The sequence below is a fragment of the Lissotriton helveticus genome, chromosome 9, assembly GCF_964261635.1.
Source record: "Lissotriton helveticus chromosome 9, aLisHel1.1, whole genome shotgun sequence".
Classification (NCBI taxonomy): domain Eukaryota; kingdom Metazoa; phylum Chordata; class Amphibia; order Caudata; family Salamandridae; genus Lissotriton; species Lissotriton helveticus.
Genome location: NC_136070.1, coordinates 1,136,657,095 through 1,136,672,622, shown reverse-complemented (window position 1 = coordinate 1,136,672,622; position 15,528 = coordinate 1,136,657,095). Strand labels below are relative to the sequence as shown.

Sequence of the window (15,528 nt, the reverse complement as noted above, 5' to 3'; positions counted from 1 at the left end):
CTCCAGTAGATATTGCAAGTTTCCATCAGCTAATGGACAGAGCGGCTCAACGTTTTAAGCTGCCACAAGTCCAAAGATAGGAGGATTGTTTCCTCTATGATTTTAAAAGTCAGCCATTCAAACAGATTCATACTGTTCCTATTATTGATTTCATCTGGGCTGAAGGAGAAAAATTTATTATAACACCAAATTCTTTGCCTGCCCAATTGCCAAGATTAGAAAAGAAGTATGGCGCCTGTAGGAACCCCAGCATGCCTCATTGGCCAGCCGAAACCGGATTCGGTTGTTAGGCAGGCAGCACAGCGGGGATCCCGCAATCCTGCATCCACTATCACAGCGCCACCAGACCGTGCGGGCCGTCGCCTTGATGCGATAGGCTGCAAGTTCTCCACAATGTCATCCACCACAGTGAGGGCGGCTAATGCGATGGCCATTTTGGGTCGTTACGACCGCCAGGTATGGGCAGACATGGCCGCTTATGTGGCGATGCTTCCGGATGCTTCCAAGACGGAGGCGTTACAACTTCTCCAGGAAGGCGAAAGAACGCCAGAAGAACTGATTGATTGTGCAGTTGATGTGGCCTGCACTGGTTTCCGACAGCTTGCGGGAGCTGCTGTCTTACGAAGACAAGGCTGGTTGCGCTCCACCTCCTTCGGTCAGGAAGTTCAAGCAAAGATTCTGGATATGCCGTATGATGGCGAATCACTCTTTGGGGCACACATTGATGAGGCACTACAGTCCATTAAAAAGGACACGGACACGGCACGTGCCTTAGGAACCCTGCAATTTAAAAAGCAGCCCTTTCAGGGTACTCGAGGACGAGGCACCAACTCTAATTTTCGAGGAGGAAGCAATCAATATCGCTCCTATAATCAAAACAACCAGCGTTACTCCTATAATCGACATCAGTCGTCTCGCCAATAGCCAGCCAAAGCCTATAGAGGGAAGTCCACTTACAGAGGATCTTCCAATAAACGACAATGACTTGCCTTTAACTCTACAAATTGGAGGTCGAATCTCTCTGTTTGGTTCTCAATGGTCCTCCATCACCACGGACCGTTGGGTACTAGACATTGTGAAAAAGGGCCATGCGTTAGAATTCGTCGAAATCCCTCCTCTAACTCCACCTTCCAGACCGCCTCCTCCGCACCTCAAGGAACTTTTTCATCAGGTTCGCCTTCTGATTCAGAAGGGTGCAGTAGAGGTAGTGCCAAAGTCTCAAAGGGGGAAGGGGTTTTATTCCTGTTTTTTCCTAATCGTCAAGAAGAACGGGGAATGGAGACCAATATTGGACTTGAGAGCGCTCAATCAATATCTCAAGAATCAATCCTTCCGCATGCTAACGCTTACAGAAATCTTGCGTTTGCTCTCAGTCAGAGATTTCATGGCCACTGTCGACCTCCAAGACGCCTACTTCCATGTCCCAATACTCCCAGGTCATCGGAAGATCCTACAATTCCAGGTGGGGCAACAGCATTTCCAGTTCAGAGTACTGTCATTTGGCCTCCGTTCTGCCCCTCGAGTCTTTACCAAGATATTGGCTCCGGTCATGGCCTTTCTTCGCCTCCAAGGTGTCCAGATATTCCCATATCGATTGCCTCCTGAAGTCGCAGTCCCGCTCACAACTGCTGCGCCCTACCTCCCTATGTCAGAGAGTGTTTCGCTCCTTGGGTCTGTCTCTCAACCTGGAAAAGTCCCAATTACACCCTGCAACTTGCAAGGATTTCCTAGGGGTCACATTAGATACCACGCTAGCAAAGGCGTTTGTATCCCTGGAACGTCAACAAAGGATTCTTCGTCTAGTGTCTCTTCTACTGTCAAAACAGTACATTTCAGTTCGACTGCTGAAGTCATTTCTGGGGATGGCATCATCGTGCATCGCACTCATCCCACATTGCAGACTGCGGACACGTCCTATTCAGGAAGAATTAGACGGACAGTGGCGTCAGGTCACCGGATCCTTCAACGATCTGATTTCTGTCACGACTCGCATGAAAGCAGCGCTCAAATGGTGGACACAGCCATTGCATCTTGCAGCAGGGATGTCGTTCCTATCAGACACTCCAGATCTTACACTCACAACGGATGCCTCTCTGGAGGGATGGGAGGGCGCACCTCCAGGACCTGTCCATAAAAGGGAAATGGACGCTACATCAGAAAGCCTGGCACATCAACAAATTGGAGCTCATGGCCATTTTTCTAGCGCTCAAGTCGTTTCAACCCTGAAGAGTTTCAACACAGAGAGTTTTTCCTTATACAAACAGACAACACAACCTGCATGCACTACATAAACAAGCAGGGTGGAACGAAATCTCCAGCACTGTCTCGCCTGGCACAGGCAATTTGGACTGGTCACTCAAGCACCAAATCACGATCACCGCAGTTCATCTCCCAGGGCTGTCCAACCTTCTGGCGGATTCCCTGAGCAGGTCCCGATCATCCACCCATGAATGGGAGCTACATCAACCAACGCTCGACATGATCTTTCGTCGCTGGGGTCGCCCAACACTGGATCTCTTTGCAACGCCGGAGAACCGGAATGCCCAGCTTACGCAAGTTGGCATCCCCACAAAGGGTCACAGGGCAATGCCTTTTTGATGAACTGGTCAAATCTGTTTGCTTACGCCTTTCCTCCAATCCCTCTAGTGCCTCGAGTGCTTTGGAAGATACGGAGAGAACCCTGCCACATCCTTCTCATTGCTCCCAGGTGGCCACGACAGGCATGGTTCTCGGAGTTGCTCCTTCTGTCCCAGTGCGAGCCCATCCTTCATCCTCGGATGGATCTTCTTTCCATGGACAGGGGTCTCATCTACCATCCGGACCCCTCTTCTCTGAGATTATCAGCCTGGAACCTGAACACTGTGAATTTGCACATCTGACCATTCCTCAAGAATGTCGAGACATCCTTGCTCAGGCCAGAGCTCCTTCAACTATAAAGACTTACAAGTTGAAATGGAAACGTTTCTGCCATTAGTGTGCTGCTGCCGGTGTGCATCCCTTGCGTGCAACGCCTGCACAGCTCCTCCCTTTCTTCTTTCAATTGGCTCAGTCAGGATTGTCTCATGCGACTGTAAGTTTTTTTCTGGCGGCAATTGCACGCTTCCGCCACGATGGCTCCACCTCCCTCTGTTCATCTAGGATCATATGCCAATTTTTCAAGGGACTATTTCGTAAATTTCCACCAATTCAGCGCCCTCCTCCTGCGTGGCGCCTCAACATTGTTTTGGCACAATTAATGAATGCACAGTTTGAACCAATACATAGAGCTGACCTCAAGTACATCACCTGGAAGGTGGCTCTTTTTCTTGCATTGACGTCTTCGCGTCGAGTGAGTGACATTCATGCATTTACGATCAAACCACCATTTCTTCAGTTTCAGTCGGATTGTGTGCTGCTACGCACTAACCCTACTTTTCTTCCTAAAGTACCTTCAGATTTCCACATTAATGAACCTGTTGTTCTGAAGACTTTCTTTGCTAACCCGCAGTCTCCCGCGGAACAACGCTTGCACTCCTTAGACATTAAACGGTGCTTGAAGTTCTACATCAGCAGAACGGCCCAGTTCCGCAAATCTGACCAACTCTTCGTAGCTTATGGGCGTTTTCACAAGGGACGTCCTGTTACCAAACCTACGATAGCCCGTTGGGTGTCTTCAGCTATTGCTTTCTGCCATCAAAAGGCAGGCAAACCTTTGCAATCTTCGGTGAGGGCCCATTCTACCAGATCAATGGCGTCCTCCACTGCACTGTTTGCCGGTGTCCTGCTGCATCAGATCTGCAGAGCAGCCACGTGGTCCAGCAGGCACACGTTCACGAAACACTACTGTCTGGGTGCCATGAACGAAGGTGATACCGCAGTAGGACAAGCTGTGCTTCGTAATCTTTTTCAATATGGTGAGCCTCTGTTCTACCCTCCTCCTATTAGTTTCCAAGTACTTGCTGACTGTTTTCTATATATATGTGCTCCGTACATATGATTTTCAGTCTTTTATTATGCATTGTAACTATGGAAACTTTCTTTGGTACGGACTGCTATCTATTCTATATTCAAGCATGTGAATCTATGAAAGACACCCCAATACTGGAGAAGAACAATTGTTACTTACCTGTAAACAGGTGGTTCTCCAGTATTGGTGTCTTTCATAGATTCACATGCGACCCTCCCTCCTCCCCTCAGAGGCTCTCTTCTCCTCATAGACTCTTTGGTCACTCTTGTGCTACGAAAATCTGAGGTGCTGAGCTCTGAGGAGAAGGTTCTAGAGGGTTGCTGACGCCTGATTGGCTGCAGTTTGGACCAACATAATGACAAGGATAGACTGCATATGGTTTTTTCCTTTCCCATGCATTCCTATGCAGAAATGTGGGTAGGCTGTTTATGCCTTTTTTCTAGTACATATTTCAGGTTTTATGTTGTTACATATATATATATATATATATATAGTATATAATTGCTATTTTATTTACCGTGGGACTCCCACTCCGACGACGGGGAATATTCAAGCATGTGAATCTATGAAAGACACCAATACTGGAGAACCACCTGTTTACAGGTAAGTAACAATTGTTCTTCACCACTCCAACGCAGCAGACTTCTAACATTGAGACTATACCACAGTATACAGGGGCAATATACATTTTTGCTAACATTATTTGCAGATAATTCTTTGGAAAGGATCTGCCTCACTACAACGGGGTGGTGTCCTTACTGGTTCTCACAATCCTACCGATTGGAAAAATCTCACTGCAGTAATACAGCTGTAACACAAGTGGGTTAACACCTCTTTTCCTACAAGGTGAGGCTCTATTCCTGAGGTTTTTAGTAACGTTACTTGTAGATATATTCAGATTTATTTGATATTATCGTATAGAGCATACTACTTCCATTATGCTTACAGTATTTATACAGTCATAGTTGTATTATAATATTATATGCATACCTGGCTTTATTAAATATGTATGTTTATATTTATAATCTTTGTTTTTGTACTAATGTTTTCTTTTTTTATAAAGATAAGTAATCAATGCTTACAATTTCAATAGCTACTGTTATATATTTGTATGTATGCATGTATATGTACATGTATATACAGTTACATATTTAAGTATCTCTTCACCTACTGCAACAGTATATTAATTTTCCTACCATCCTCGAAGGGTACATAAGTTATATACAATACTGCTTGCTAATCTGTTTAAAGCATGTGAATGTATGAAAGATCCAATACTGGATAAGAAAATAAGTTACTTACCTGTAACTACAGTTATCCAGTATTGGTATCTTTCATAGATTCACATGGGACTCGCCCTCCTCCAAGAGGCTCCCTTTACAGCTCGGGATTATTTATTCTCCAGTATTGGGGTGTCTTTCATAGAGTCAAAAGTGGCAGTCCCACGGTACATAAAATAGCAATATATACACATATATATATATACATATATGAAAATACATATATATATCCATAATGTAATAATAGCATAGCTAAAAATTCCATAGAGAGTAATGTAACATAGCAATCAATAGGAAAAAACTTGTCACTTTATTAGCTCATCCAAGTCATTGGATACAGTCCAAACTCCAACCAGTCAGGCAACATCACCCAGTAGAACCTTCTCCCCAGAGGCTCAGAACCTCAGATTTTCCAGCACGAGAGTGACATAGGTCAAGTAAACGAGGGGAGCCTCTGAGGGGAGGTGGGTGGGTCGCATGTGAATCTATGAAAGGTACCAATACTGGAGAACCACAGTTTACAGGTAAATAATGTATGTTCTTCTCCTGTATTTGGGTGTCTTTCAAAGATTCACATGGTTGAATCAGAGTAGATAGCAGTAACTCCAAAAATTGTGCGTAGTCAGTTATATATATATCAATATAGAAAGATAATATATAAATCAATTATATATATATATACATATATATATATATATATATATATATATATATATATATATGTGTATATATATGTGTATATATATATATGTATATATATATGTATATATATGTATATATTATAGCTTATATCTTATCTATATATAAATAAAAATGTAAATGTTTGTTCAAAATCGCAAATCTCAGAAAGTTCTTCACCAATTGCTTTGAAATTTTGACACAATGTCGGATTCGAATACATGTGTGTTTTTATATACACAACGTTGGATTCCAATACGCGCGTGTCGAATATGTGTTTAATCGAAAGCCCAAACAGACACATAAAAATGTCAATGTTCGTTTGTTGAAAACCTTAAATCTCTGAAATTTCTTCACCAATTGATTTGAAATTTTGACACAACGTTGGATTCGATTAAGCGCGTGTTTAAATATATAAAACATTGGATTCGAAATGATATTAATCGAAAGGCCGAACAGACCCTATCGATTTGGTTGCTGCGCAACAACTACAAGGGACGCATAGAGACAATAGTCCACATATATTAGGATGGACAGTTGGTGTCAGGATGGCAGACCGGGAAGTGGGTGGAGGGAGGGGGAAGGAGTTGGTTCACTTTGCAACATTAAGAAAGGACGCATAGAGATGCTGCGCAACAACTACAAGGGACGCATAGAGACCATAGTCTACATATATTAGGATGGACAGTTGGTGTCAGGATGGCAGATCGGGAAGTAGGTGGAGGGAGGGGGGTGGACTTGGTTCACTTTGCAACATTAAGAAAGGACGCATAGAGACAATAGGCATAAAAACATATTCTATACCCACAAGCATTGTGAAATTAAACATATTAGAAACATGTGCTTACTCTTTTCTTTCTCTTCCATTTAACCAGACTGAGCCACTGCTTGCCCCACGGCTGTATCCGCATTGTCTGGAGCTTCCAGACAGTAATGCTTGGTAAATGTATGTCTGCTGGACCATGTTGCAGCTCTACAAATTTGATGAAGAGGCACACCGGCAAAAAGATCAGTCAATGAGGAGACAGCTGTGGTAGAATGTGCCTTGACTCTTCTTAGAAGTGTCTTTCCCGCTTGTTGATGACAGTAAGAAATTGTACTAGATATCCATCTAGCCATAGTCTGTTTGGTTACTGGATGTCCTTTACGCATCATGCCGTAATCAACGAATAGCTGATCAGTTTTTTAAATTTTTAAACACCTTTTGACATCTAAAGAGTGTAAAGCCTTTTCGGCTGGTGACTGAGGATTAGGGAAAAAAGTCTTTAAGATGATGGGTTCATTTAAATGGAAATCAGAAGGCACCTTTAGGATAAATGTCGGGTTAGTGCGAAGCACTACTGAGTCCTTGGTGAATTGCAGAAAAGGTTGTTAAGTAGTAAAAGCCTGTATGCGTAATGCTGACGTAAGAACCAAAAGCAATGCAGTTTTCCAAGAGATAAATTTAATCTCAGCCCTATGAATGGGCTCAAATGGGGACTTCATGAGTTGAGACAATACAACGTTTAAATGCCAAGACGGAGGAGGGTGTCGTATTGACTGGAACATCCGGAATAAACCCTTGAAGAATTGTTGTCACTTCGGCGACGGGGAATGATTCAAGCATGTGAATCTATGAAAGACACCAATACTGGAGAACTACAGTTTACAGGTAAGTAACTTATGTTCTTCCCACTTGTGCTCCAAAAATCTGAGGGCTTCAGCCTCTGTTGGGAATATTCTAAGAGGGTGCTGTCGCCTGATTGGTTATAGTTTAAGTTTGGTCCTTTTTTTAAAAGGACATAGGCTATTAAAGTGTCTTTTCCTTTGCATTATAGCCTATTATACTATCAGATACTGCTTTACTATAGTACCATGATTCAAGCATGTGAATCTATGAAAGGCACCAATGCTGGATAACTGTAGTTAAAGGTAAGTAGCTTATTTTCTTCTGCCTTGCTACTCTGCGAAAGTAATTTGCCATAGTGGGGTGGTTCTCAGGTACAAAAGGGTGTGAACTTATTACTTAAGGAAAGCTCACATCCTTCCCCAATTAATTCCCTGCTTTCTTACTTTTACATTAGTTTGGATTGTGCACCCGTTAAGAGTATGGGCACGGGCCTGGCCATAAGTAAAGTGGGGCACCAGTGGAGTTGTTGGCTGCTCACAGGGGTTGAGAGGGTGGGTTGTCGGCCAGACCCTGTCTGGAGTTTGTGCTTCAGCGAGGAGTTTGGGTGTAAGGCTTTACAGGGGACCACAGGTTGGTGGAGCCCAAATCACAGTTGCACACATTCTCAACTTGGAATATGATCAAAAAACATGGACAACTTCACTGAAAAAACGAAAGGTTTGTTATTTTATTGCTTGGAATGGTAATAAGAACTTAGCTTATGTTTAAAAAACCTGAAAATCAAGGGTTAAGGTAATGTTATATGTTGAAAAGAGACGAGAACTAAAATGTAAAAATGGAAAAACATTCAAATCCACCTTTTAAAGTTTAGTGAACAAACTATAACCTGCTTCTCGTTATGCTCCGCTTATGTCTTCACACATTACATCACCAATATATGTAATGTCTTCATTGATAACATCACTAATTACCTTTCAAATGGCATCTTTGAGGACATTACTGATGAAATCTCAAATGACATCACCCGTGATACTGCTTTTCATCATCATCCTCTTCAACTTTATTTCGGTTCAAAGAACAATAAAAGTACACAATAGCAACATCTCAATAAAATACATAACAGATAAAAAGGTACGCAATTCATACCGCTTTTCACATTGCTACATAATCTCTTCCATTATTTTAAAAGAGCAAGTTGTTAGTATAGGGCCTAAATTCATACAGCATAGTTACTGTATGGGTGCATAGAATATAAATGCAAGACCTGGATTCACGTGTGGTTGTGTAGGTTGAAGGTTAAGTAGTGCGCCAATTCTAAACCACTAAAGTTTGGGGTTTAACTAGTAAGCCATGTTGGAAAAAGTAAGGACGGAGTGCATCTGTTGTGGCTTAAAACCAAAGTCTGTTGCAAAAAATCCTTGAGAAATGCCAAAGCTTTTGTTGATGATAGATAATCCTATATCTACCAGTGGATGTCTATGCATGTGCCCGTGTTATATAGTTGTAATACATTGATAGAGACAAATCATATGCAACATGGACATTTGTAGCATGTGGATGTTCATTTGTAGAAACTTGCTGAAGATTTTGAAGCATTGCAGATTGTTGAATAATGTAGAATGTAAGGACGACCTACTTAAGGTGATTTGTCTCATACTAGTGATAAGGTTAAATACCACTGTGCTCATCTCAGGACTGTGTGTTGTGTATTATTCCTATGGAGGGCTCTATGGAAAACCCTCCATAGGGCCTTATCAGTGGCAAATGCATACCTGTCAACCTCGTGACTTAACATTTAGGGTAATTTGAAGACTTTAAAATGGTGATCCGGTTAAGGTGATTAGAGTATTAACTCCTCCTTGGGGGTTATTAAAAAATAAAATAAAGGGCGCGGGGGGGTGTTGACCCCATTAAATTCTATTGAGGGATTTGGTTTGTTTGGTGGCGGAATACCACGGAAAAGAGTATAGCATCTGCCAAATGTGGGTGCCTTGACAGATATTCTTTATGTCCAGCATATGGTCAAAGGTTATATCCATTATCACTTGATTGGTGAAAGAAAATTGGGCACAGGTGTACTTTGTTGACGTATGCTGGCACAACTGAATAATGTCATCAGTGATGTTACCTTTGATGCCATTGGAATTTCATCAGTGAGGTCAGTTATCATGGTAAAGATTTAATATGTGAGATCAAAAGCAATGCAAGAGGAAGGCTCAAGGTATCGTTAGTTCACTGAACTCTAACTGCATTTATCAATATATATATATATATATATTTTTTAAATATTGGTTATCCCATTTCTACAACTAACTATTGCTTGACTTTTACACTTTGTTTTTTCCGCAGGTTAAATCTGGATTGCAATCTGCAGTTGTGTAAACTTTTTATTCATTGTACCCTTTACCATTAAATAATGTTTCCGCTGCTACCAGTAGAATTTCTTCATTATAGCGCGTAATTCTGCCCAAGAATTGGTGGTAGGCTTTTAAATTGTGACAGTTCTGAAATGATTGTAATATACAGCAAATGTTAATGTTAAAATTAAGATGATCTCACACCTACGAAGTGAGATCCGCGTGCCCATTTTATGGATTGTCAAAATTTGCTAAATATAAATAGGCCGGCTTTACTATTTCAAAAGCAAGTAATATTCCATTGTTTTCCAACAGTTAGCAGAATTAAGGCAAGAGGAAATCCAGCAGAAGGGTCAAGTTGAAAAAAAAGAATTACAACATAAACTTGATGAAATGGAAAAAAAGGAGCAAGAACTGCAGGCAAAAATAGAGGCCCTGCAAGCAGACAATGATTTCACCAATGAACGTCTTTCTGCTTTACAGGGTAAGTTAATCCACAATTTCAGCAGTGTTCTTCGATTACAAATATATTATTTAAAATAGCATTTTGTTTTACGAAATTGCTTGTGGGGTGCAGAAAACTATCTGGTTGGATGATGATAACCTAGACAAATAATAGGAACCGTTGACCTCACTAAAGAAGTTACATTTACATTACAAAAGTACACAACCTCACGGTACATTCAACCATCTTTCATGTGTTTTTATAGTTTTGTTTGCACATTTATATGGAGCATTTTCCCAGGAGACTTGTTGCCCAACCTAATGATTTCTGAGCTTTTCGTTCAGTATCTCAATACAGTTGGACTCAGAAGCATTGGATCAGATTGCTTTATATCACTATATTAGCACCCAAAATTGTGCAATAAGGTGTAATTCAGAAGGTTTAAAGGAGCTATTCTTGTGGGTTGTGACCAGGAAAAAGCAGTGGTGCGGTTTCCATTTCCTTTACTCTGTGTCTTGATATTCCCATTTTATTCTCGGCTTCTGGCCAGAACTCATCTACCCAAAATATTGTATAAAGAAACTGCAAACTCGATCCAAAAAGAAGGGACTACTGGGTAAGGATTCGCACCCCTGTTTGCAGCTAAGAGGCAGAGCTGCCACTGACCTGCGCAAAATACCTCTGTAGAACGGTGGCAGAGGGCCCTGTAATGGTTTCCTTACAAGTTTGATGAACTTAGCTGGTGGCTGGAAGCCACATTGAAATGGCCTGATGAACAGGCCTTCTTCATCTGGCCTGACAGTCCAAGGGGATGGAGAGGCAAGGGTGGGAATGGACACTTTCAGACATCAGCAGCACCTTGGAGCAGCCCACACATAACCCCGATACCTAGGCATGTTCATTGCTATCAGGTGTAAGACAAAATGGGGTAAATCCCTGGCTGCTATTGGGTCCAAAGCCTGGAACCTTCTACCCAGTCTTCTGAGATCCATTGAATTAGACCCCTTTTTAGGAGACTATTAAAACCTGGATCTCCGCATCCCCTCACTCGTTGTTCTCCTCACTCCTCTAATCATTGTGATCCAGTTATTCATGTCTCTTGAAGCGAACTACATTCCCGCTCAGCGCCATGATGATCCCTTTGGAGTGAAAGCAGCGCTTAACAAATGACAAATACAAATTAACTAATTCTTACCATTGATGCGGCATAAGAGCTTAGTAAAGCAGCAGGCATCCAAGAGGACACTAAAGGTGCATCTTTCTGCAAACATGGACAGTAACAATGGCGGTTCTTCAGCACTGTCTCAACTAGAACAGAAACCCTGATTCCCCTTTGAGAGTTGAAAAGGGCGAAAACCAGAGGTTGGATCGAAGATTGGCATGAGGATAAGTGACCCTGAACGGTAGTACCCACAGAATTGCTAGAGTTTTGGAGTCTTTGCTGTGATTAGCAGCTCCCACTCCCCCAGCGCATCACTGTGAGATTTGGATCCCTCAATACTCCCTGATCAGAATCCCATATTCAGTTTTGACTCACTTTCTACATGTTTCAGGTTATTCTGGAGATTGCAACAAGACCGGTCTTTACCACTTTTTAAGGTCATGATATCCCAAAGCCAACAAATTTAGCCTCCACTGTCGTCGTCATTTATGACATATTCTCCTACAAGGTGACTCTCTTCTGCTACTCTCTGACTTTAACTAGTGAAACCTGTGCAGGATGTCTGCTGGACCAGATCGTGACAAGAGCTGACAATTGAAGCAAGTGGCAGTACTGAACCAGAGGTTTCGGAGCATTTCACAACACACACAGGGCCTTTTCCTGCTGTGAGGAAGTCCTCTCTCTCTGTCTCTCTCTCTACTTTAAGTAGGTCAAGCCAAGTGAGTAAACCTCTCTGTAATATAGCTGATTCTAAAGTGAAGGGGACCCATCCGTAAAACATATGTTGACATTCTCAAGCCAATGTAAAGACTGAGATTGAGGTGAAGTCATGAAAGAGTTCCTGTAGGCAGTAATCAACAACTTAGAGTTCAAGAATGTAGACCTCAAAAAAAGGACTACAGAAAGTTGAGAAGTACATAATCGACTTTGGGTATTGTGCTTTTTCTTAAGAGCAATCTGCTAATGACCGGTCCGTGGAGCAAGAGCTCCTGTGGCAAAACAGTGGTCTCCTCTGAGAACTGCTAAACGTCAAACATCGTAAATATTAGGAGGGTCCAATGTGATTGAAGCAAAACCAAATTGAAGAATATATCTGCTAGTGGCTATTAGCTGGAGAAAATATCTCTTAGAATATTCCCCAGGCATCAGACTGCATCTTGAAAATCTTGAGCAGCACATGTAGATGACTCAATTTGGCTCGGCGTCATAGGCATCGTCTGCAACGGATTTGACATGTGTGGTGCCTACATAAGCGCTACTCCATGCTCTGACATCAGTTCCTTTCTCGACCATCAACACAGATCCAGATAAGCTACCTCTAATTTTTTGACAGCAGTTCGACTTTTTGCTGACTTTTCTTTCCTTCCTTCTCCCATCTTGCTTTAGGAATATCCCATAAGAGTCTGTGGGCATTAATTTGTGCGGTGCCTGTCACAGGCAAATGTCTGTGACAGACCCCACCTAGTTTGCATGTGGTTCCTTGAGGTGCACATCGACGCCTGGGTTCTCTCCCCCCCCTCCCCTCCCAGGTATCGGACTATGGACCCCCAAGCGATCCAGGAGCATGTTGTTGTAGGCTGGCTGAGTATAAAGTATCCACCTATGGTGAGGCAGTGTGCACTGAGCCCAGGCAGCCCGTACTGATAGTGCTTAGGTCCCTGAAAACCAGAGCTCTCAAGGGGTAGCTATGGAGAGCAGTTAAAGCTTATTCAGGGGGATGTAAAGCAGGTGCCTTTACCACTATAGTCAGTCAGTAAGCGTTTAACACAAGAAAGGACTGCACCAGGTGAGTATAAAAATACTTTGGATTTATTAGCACACACTAGACACTAATTTTGCATATTCCCTTATGCGGAGATATCAGCTACACACAAGCAATACTTCAGAAATAGGTAAGTAGCATAAGAAAAGACATAGGGACCACCCGGGGTGCCAAACCATATACTAAAATAGTGGAATATGAGGTAAGTACCAAGACAGGACTTATACCCAAGGATGGATGACCCCAAGTGAAGCACGGAACTACCCAAGGTGAGTATCCAAGAACCCTTAAGGCGGCCAGGTGCAGAGTTATTACACTGGGTCAAACGTCCATAAGATAACACAGGGTAAGTCCTGGTTGAATTTTTACAGCTCTAGTATATTTCTCAAAGGACCCCGAAGGAACCACTTGAATCAAGGAAGGTTGGAGAGCCACTCCACCCGTCGATACCCCAAGGAGCAGGATTCCTGCACCAGGGAGCCCAGGTGCATAGGGATGAACTAGTGTTGGATCCGCCTGTAGACTTGTATGGAAGTTTGTGGAAAATCAGCAGCTAGAGTCTTGTGTACCAGGCAGGTTGTACCAGGACATAGGATCCAGACGAGAAGGGCATTAAACCAGAGGGGACAGAGTCCAAACCACCCAGAGGTGACCAGGAGGCACAGGACCACATTACCACCCCTTGTTGAAGGTTCTTGCGGCTTCACAGTGAGGTTGAAGCAACAGATGTGGAGACCAAACGATGATGCAAGAGCACAGGAGCCGTCTACGAGCTGTCCCACACTGGTCGACAAGTGCAGGAAGGTCTGTGTCCACAGGACTACTAAAAAGCCTTGCCAAGCGCAAACAGCAGGTGCACAGGCAGGCGGTTCACGTCGGTGGGAGAGGAATTGCAGTCACCCCAGTTGCAGGTAAGACTGGTCAGCTGGCCGATGTCTGTGGGACAACAGGATCAGTAAACCGGTCTTTGTCGTAGAGGTGCCTGTAGATGCAGGGAAGTGAGTCCTTCACTTCAAGGGAAATTCCTTCTGGCTTGGATACAGGCTGAGTCCTCAGTGACTCTGACGATGCATGGCCACGGAGTTGCAGAACTTGAAGCACAGGGACGAAGACGCAGCAGGAATCTTTCCACTGAAAGCAGTCTTGTCGTAGACCCTGGCTTGTAGAACAGTAGAGTTCCAGTGTCCAGCAGCAAAAGAATCTTTGAGAGTCTTCAGACGACAGGCAGTCAGATCTTGAAGTTGTTTTCTGGACGAATCTAAGAACCCACCCTCAGAGGAGCCCTTAAGTAACCCATAAAAAGGACCTTTTCTGTGGTGACATGCCTATTAGAGGGGGGCAGGGATGCTACTCAGCTGTCCTAGCCAGTAAGATGCTCCCAGAGGCCACGATTCAACATGCAAAATCAAGTGGCCACCTGGAGGATCTCTGGACACCTTCCTAGGGAGTAGCTGGACAGGGGGTGGTCACTCCCCTGTCCTTTGTGTGGTTTTCCGCCAGAGCAGGAGCCAAGGGCTTATGCAAAGAGGGCACCAAATGTGCCCTTCAGTCCAGTCTGGTGGTGTTCGGAAGTGCCCCGCACCCTACCTAATTCTAAAGGAGAGGTGGTCACACCTCTCCTTCACAGGAATTCGTTTGTTAAGCTTCCCCTGCCCGAGTTAAGCTCATCTGTAGGGGGTGCAGAACAGTGTCTAGGTTCAACAGTAGCTCTAAGGAGACCCCCAATACATGGTACCATGCAACTAGCACTGGAATCGTTGTAGTTGCATGATTCCAATCTGTTTGATACCAAACATGATCAGGTTTGGGCAGCCATTATGTAGTTGGATATCTCGACTTGCCAGTATCCCATGGGTGGCATAATACATGCTGCAGCCCATGGGAGACCCCTGGTGCACCAAGGCCTTGGGTATCTCAGTATCATATACTAGGGATTTGCAAGGGTACCCCAGTATGCCCATTGTAGGGTGTACAAAGTACTTTCCGTGGAACTTAGAAGAGAGAGAAATGCCACTTGAATCCTGGTAAGAAGGATACCAGTGATCGTCAGTCAAACACACTCACACCAGGCAAAAAGTGGGGGTATCTATGCCAGAAAGATCCTGCTTTCCTACACGTGCCAGGAAGCTCCTGGCCGCTCGACACCAGATGACTCCGCACCACTCCAGGTCCTGGTCACGTGGAAGATCACGGGCCTGATCTCAGAGTTATTCCACGCTGGTCTTTGTCCAAATCCAAATCATTTTTGTGCAAGTCCTAGAAAAAGAAGCCCAAGAATTCAAAGGGCTC

At 43.5% G+C, this 15,528-nt stretch overlaps 1 protein-coding gene across 8 annotated transcripts in view; it reads left to right on the top strand.

Annotated features, from left to right (window-relative positions):
* The window catches only part of SLMAP (sarcolemma associated protein), a 1,084,481-nt gene that overhangs the window by 491,469 nt on the left and 577,484 nt on the right, over nucleotides 1-15,528 (top strand). For all 8 annotated transcript variants that reach the window (XM_078661565.1, XM_078661566.1, XM_078661561.1 and 5 more), the window contains exon 10: nucleotides 10,186-10,354. In XM_078661565.1, the coding sequence (XP_078517691.1) occupies nucleotides 10,186-10,354 (169 nt within the window). The remainder of the gene's footprint in view (nucleotides 1-10,185; nucleotides 10,355-15,528) is intronic.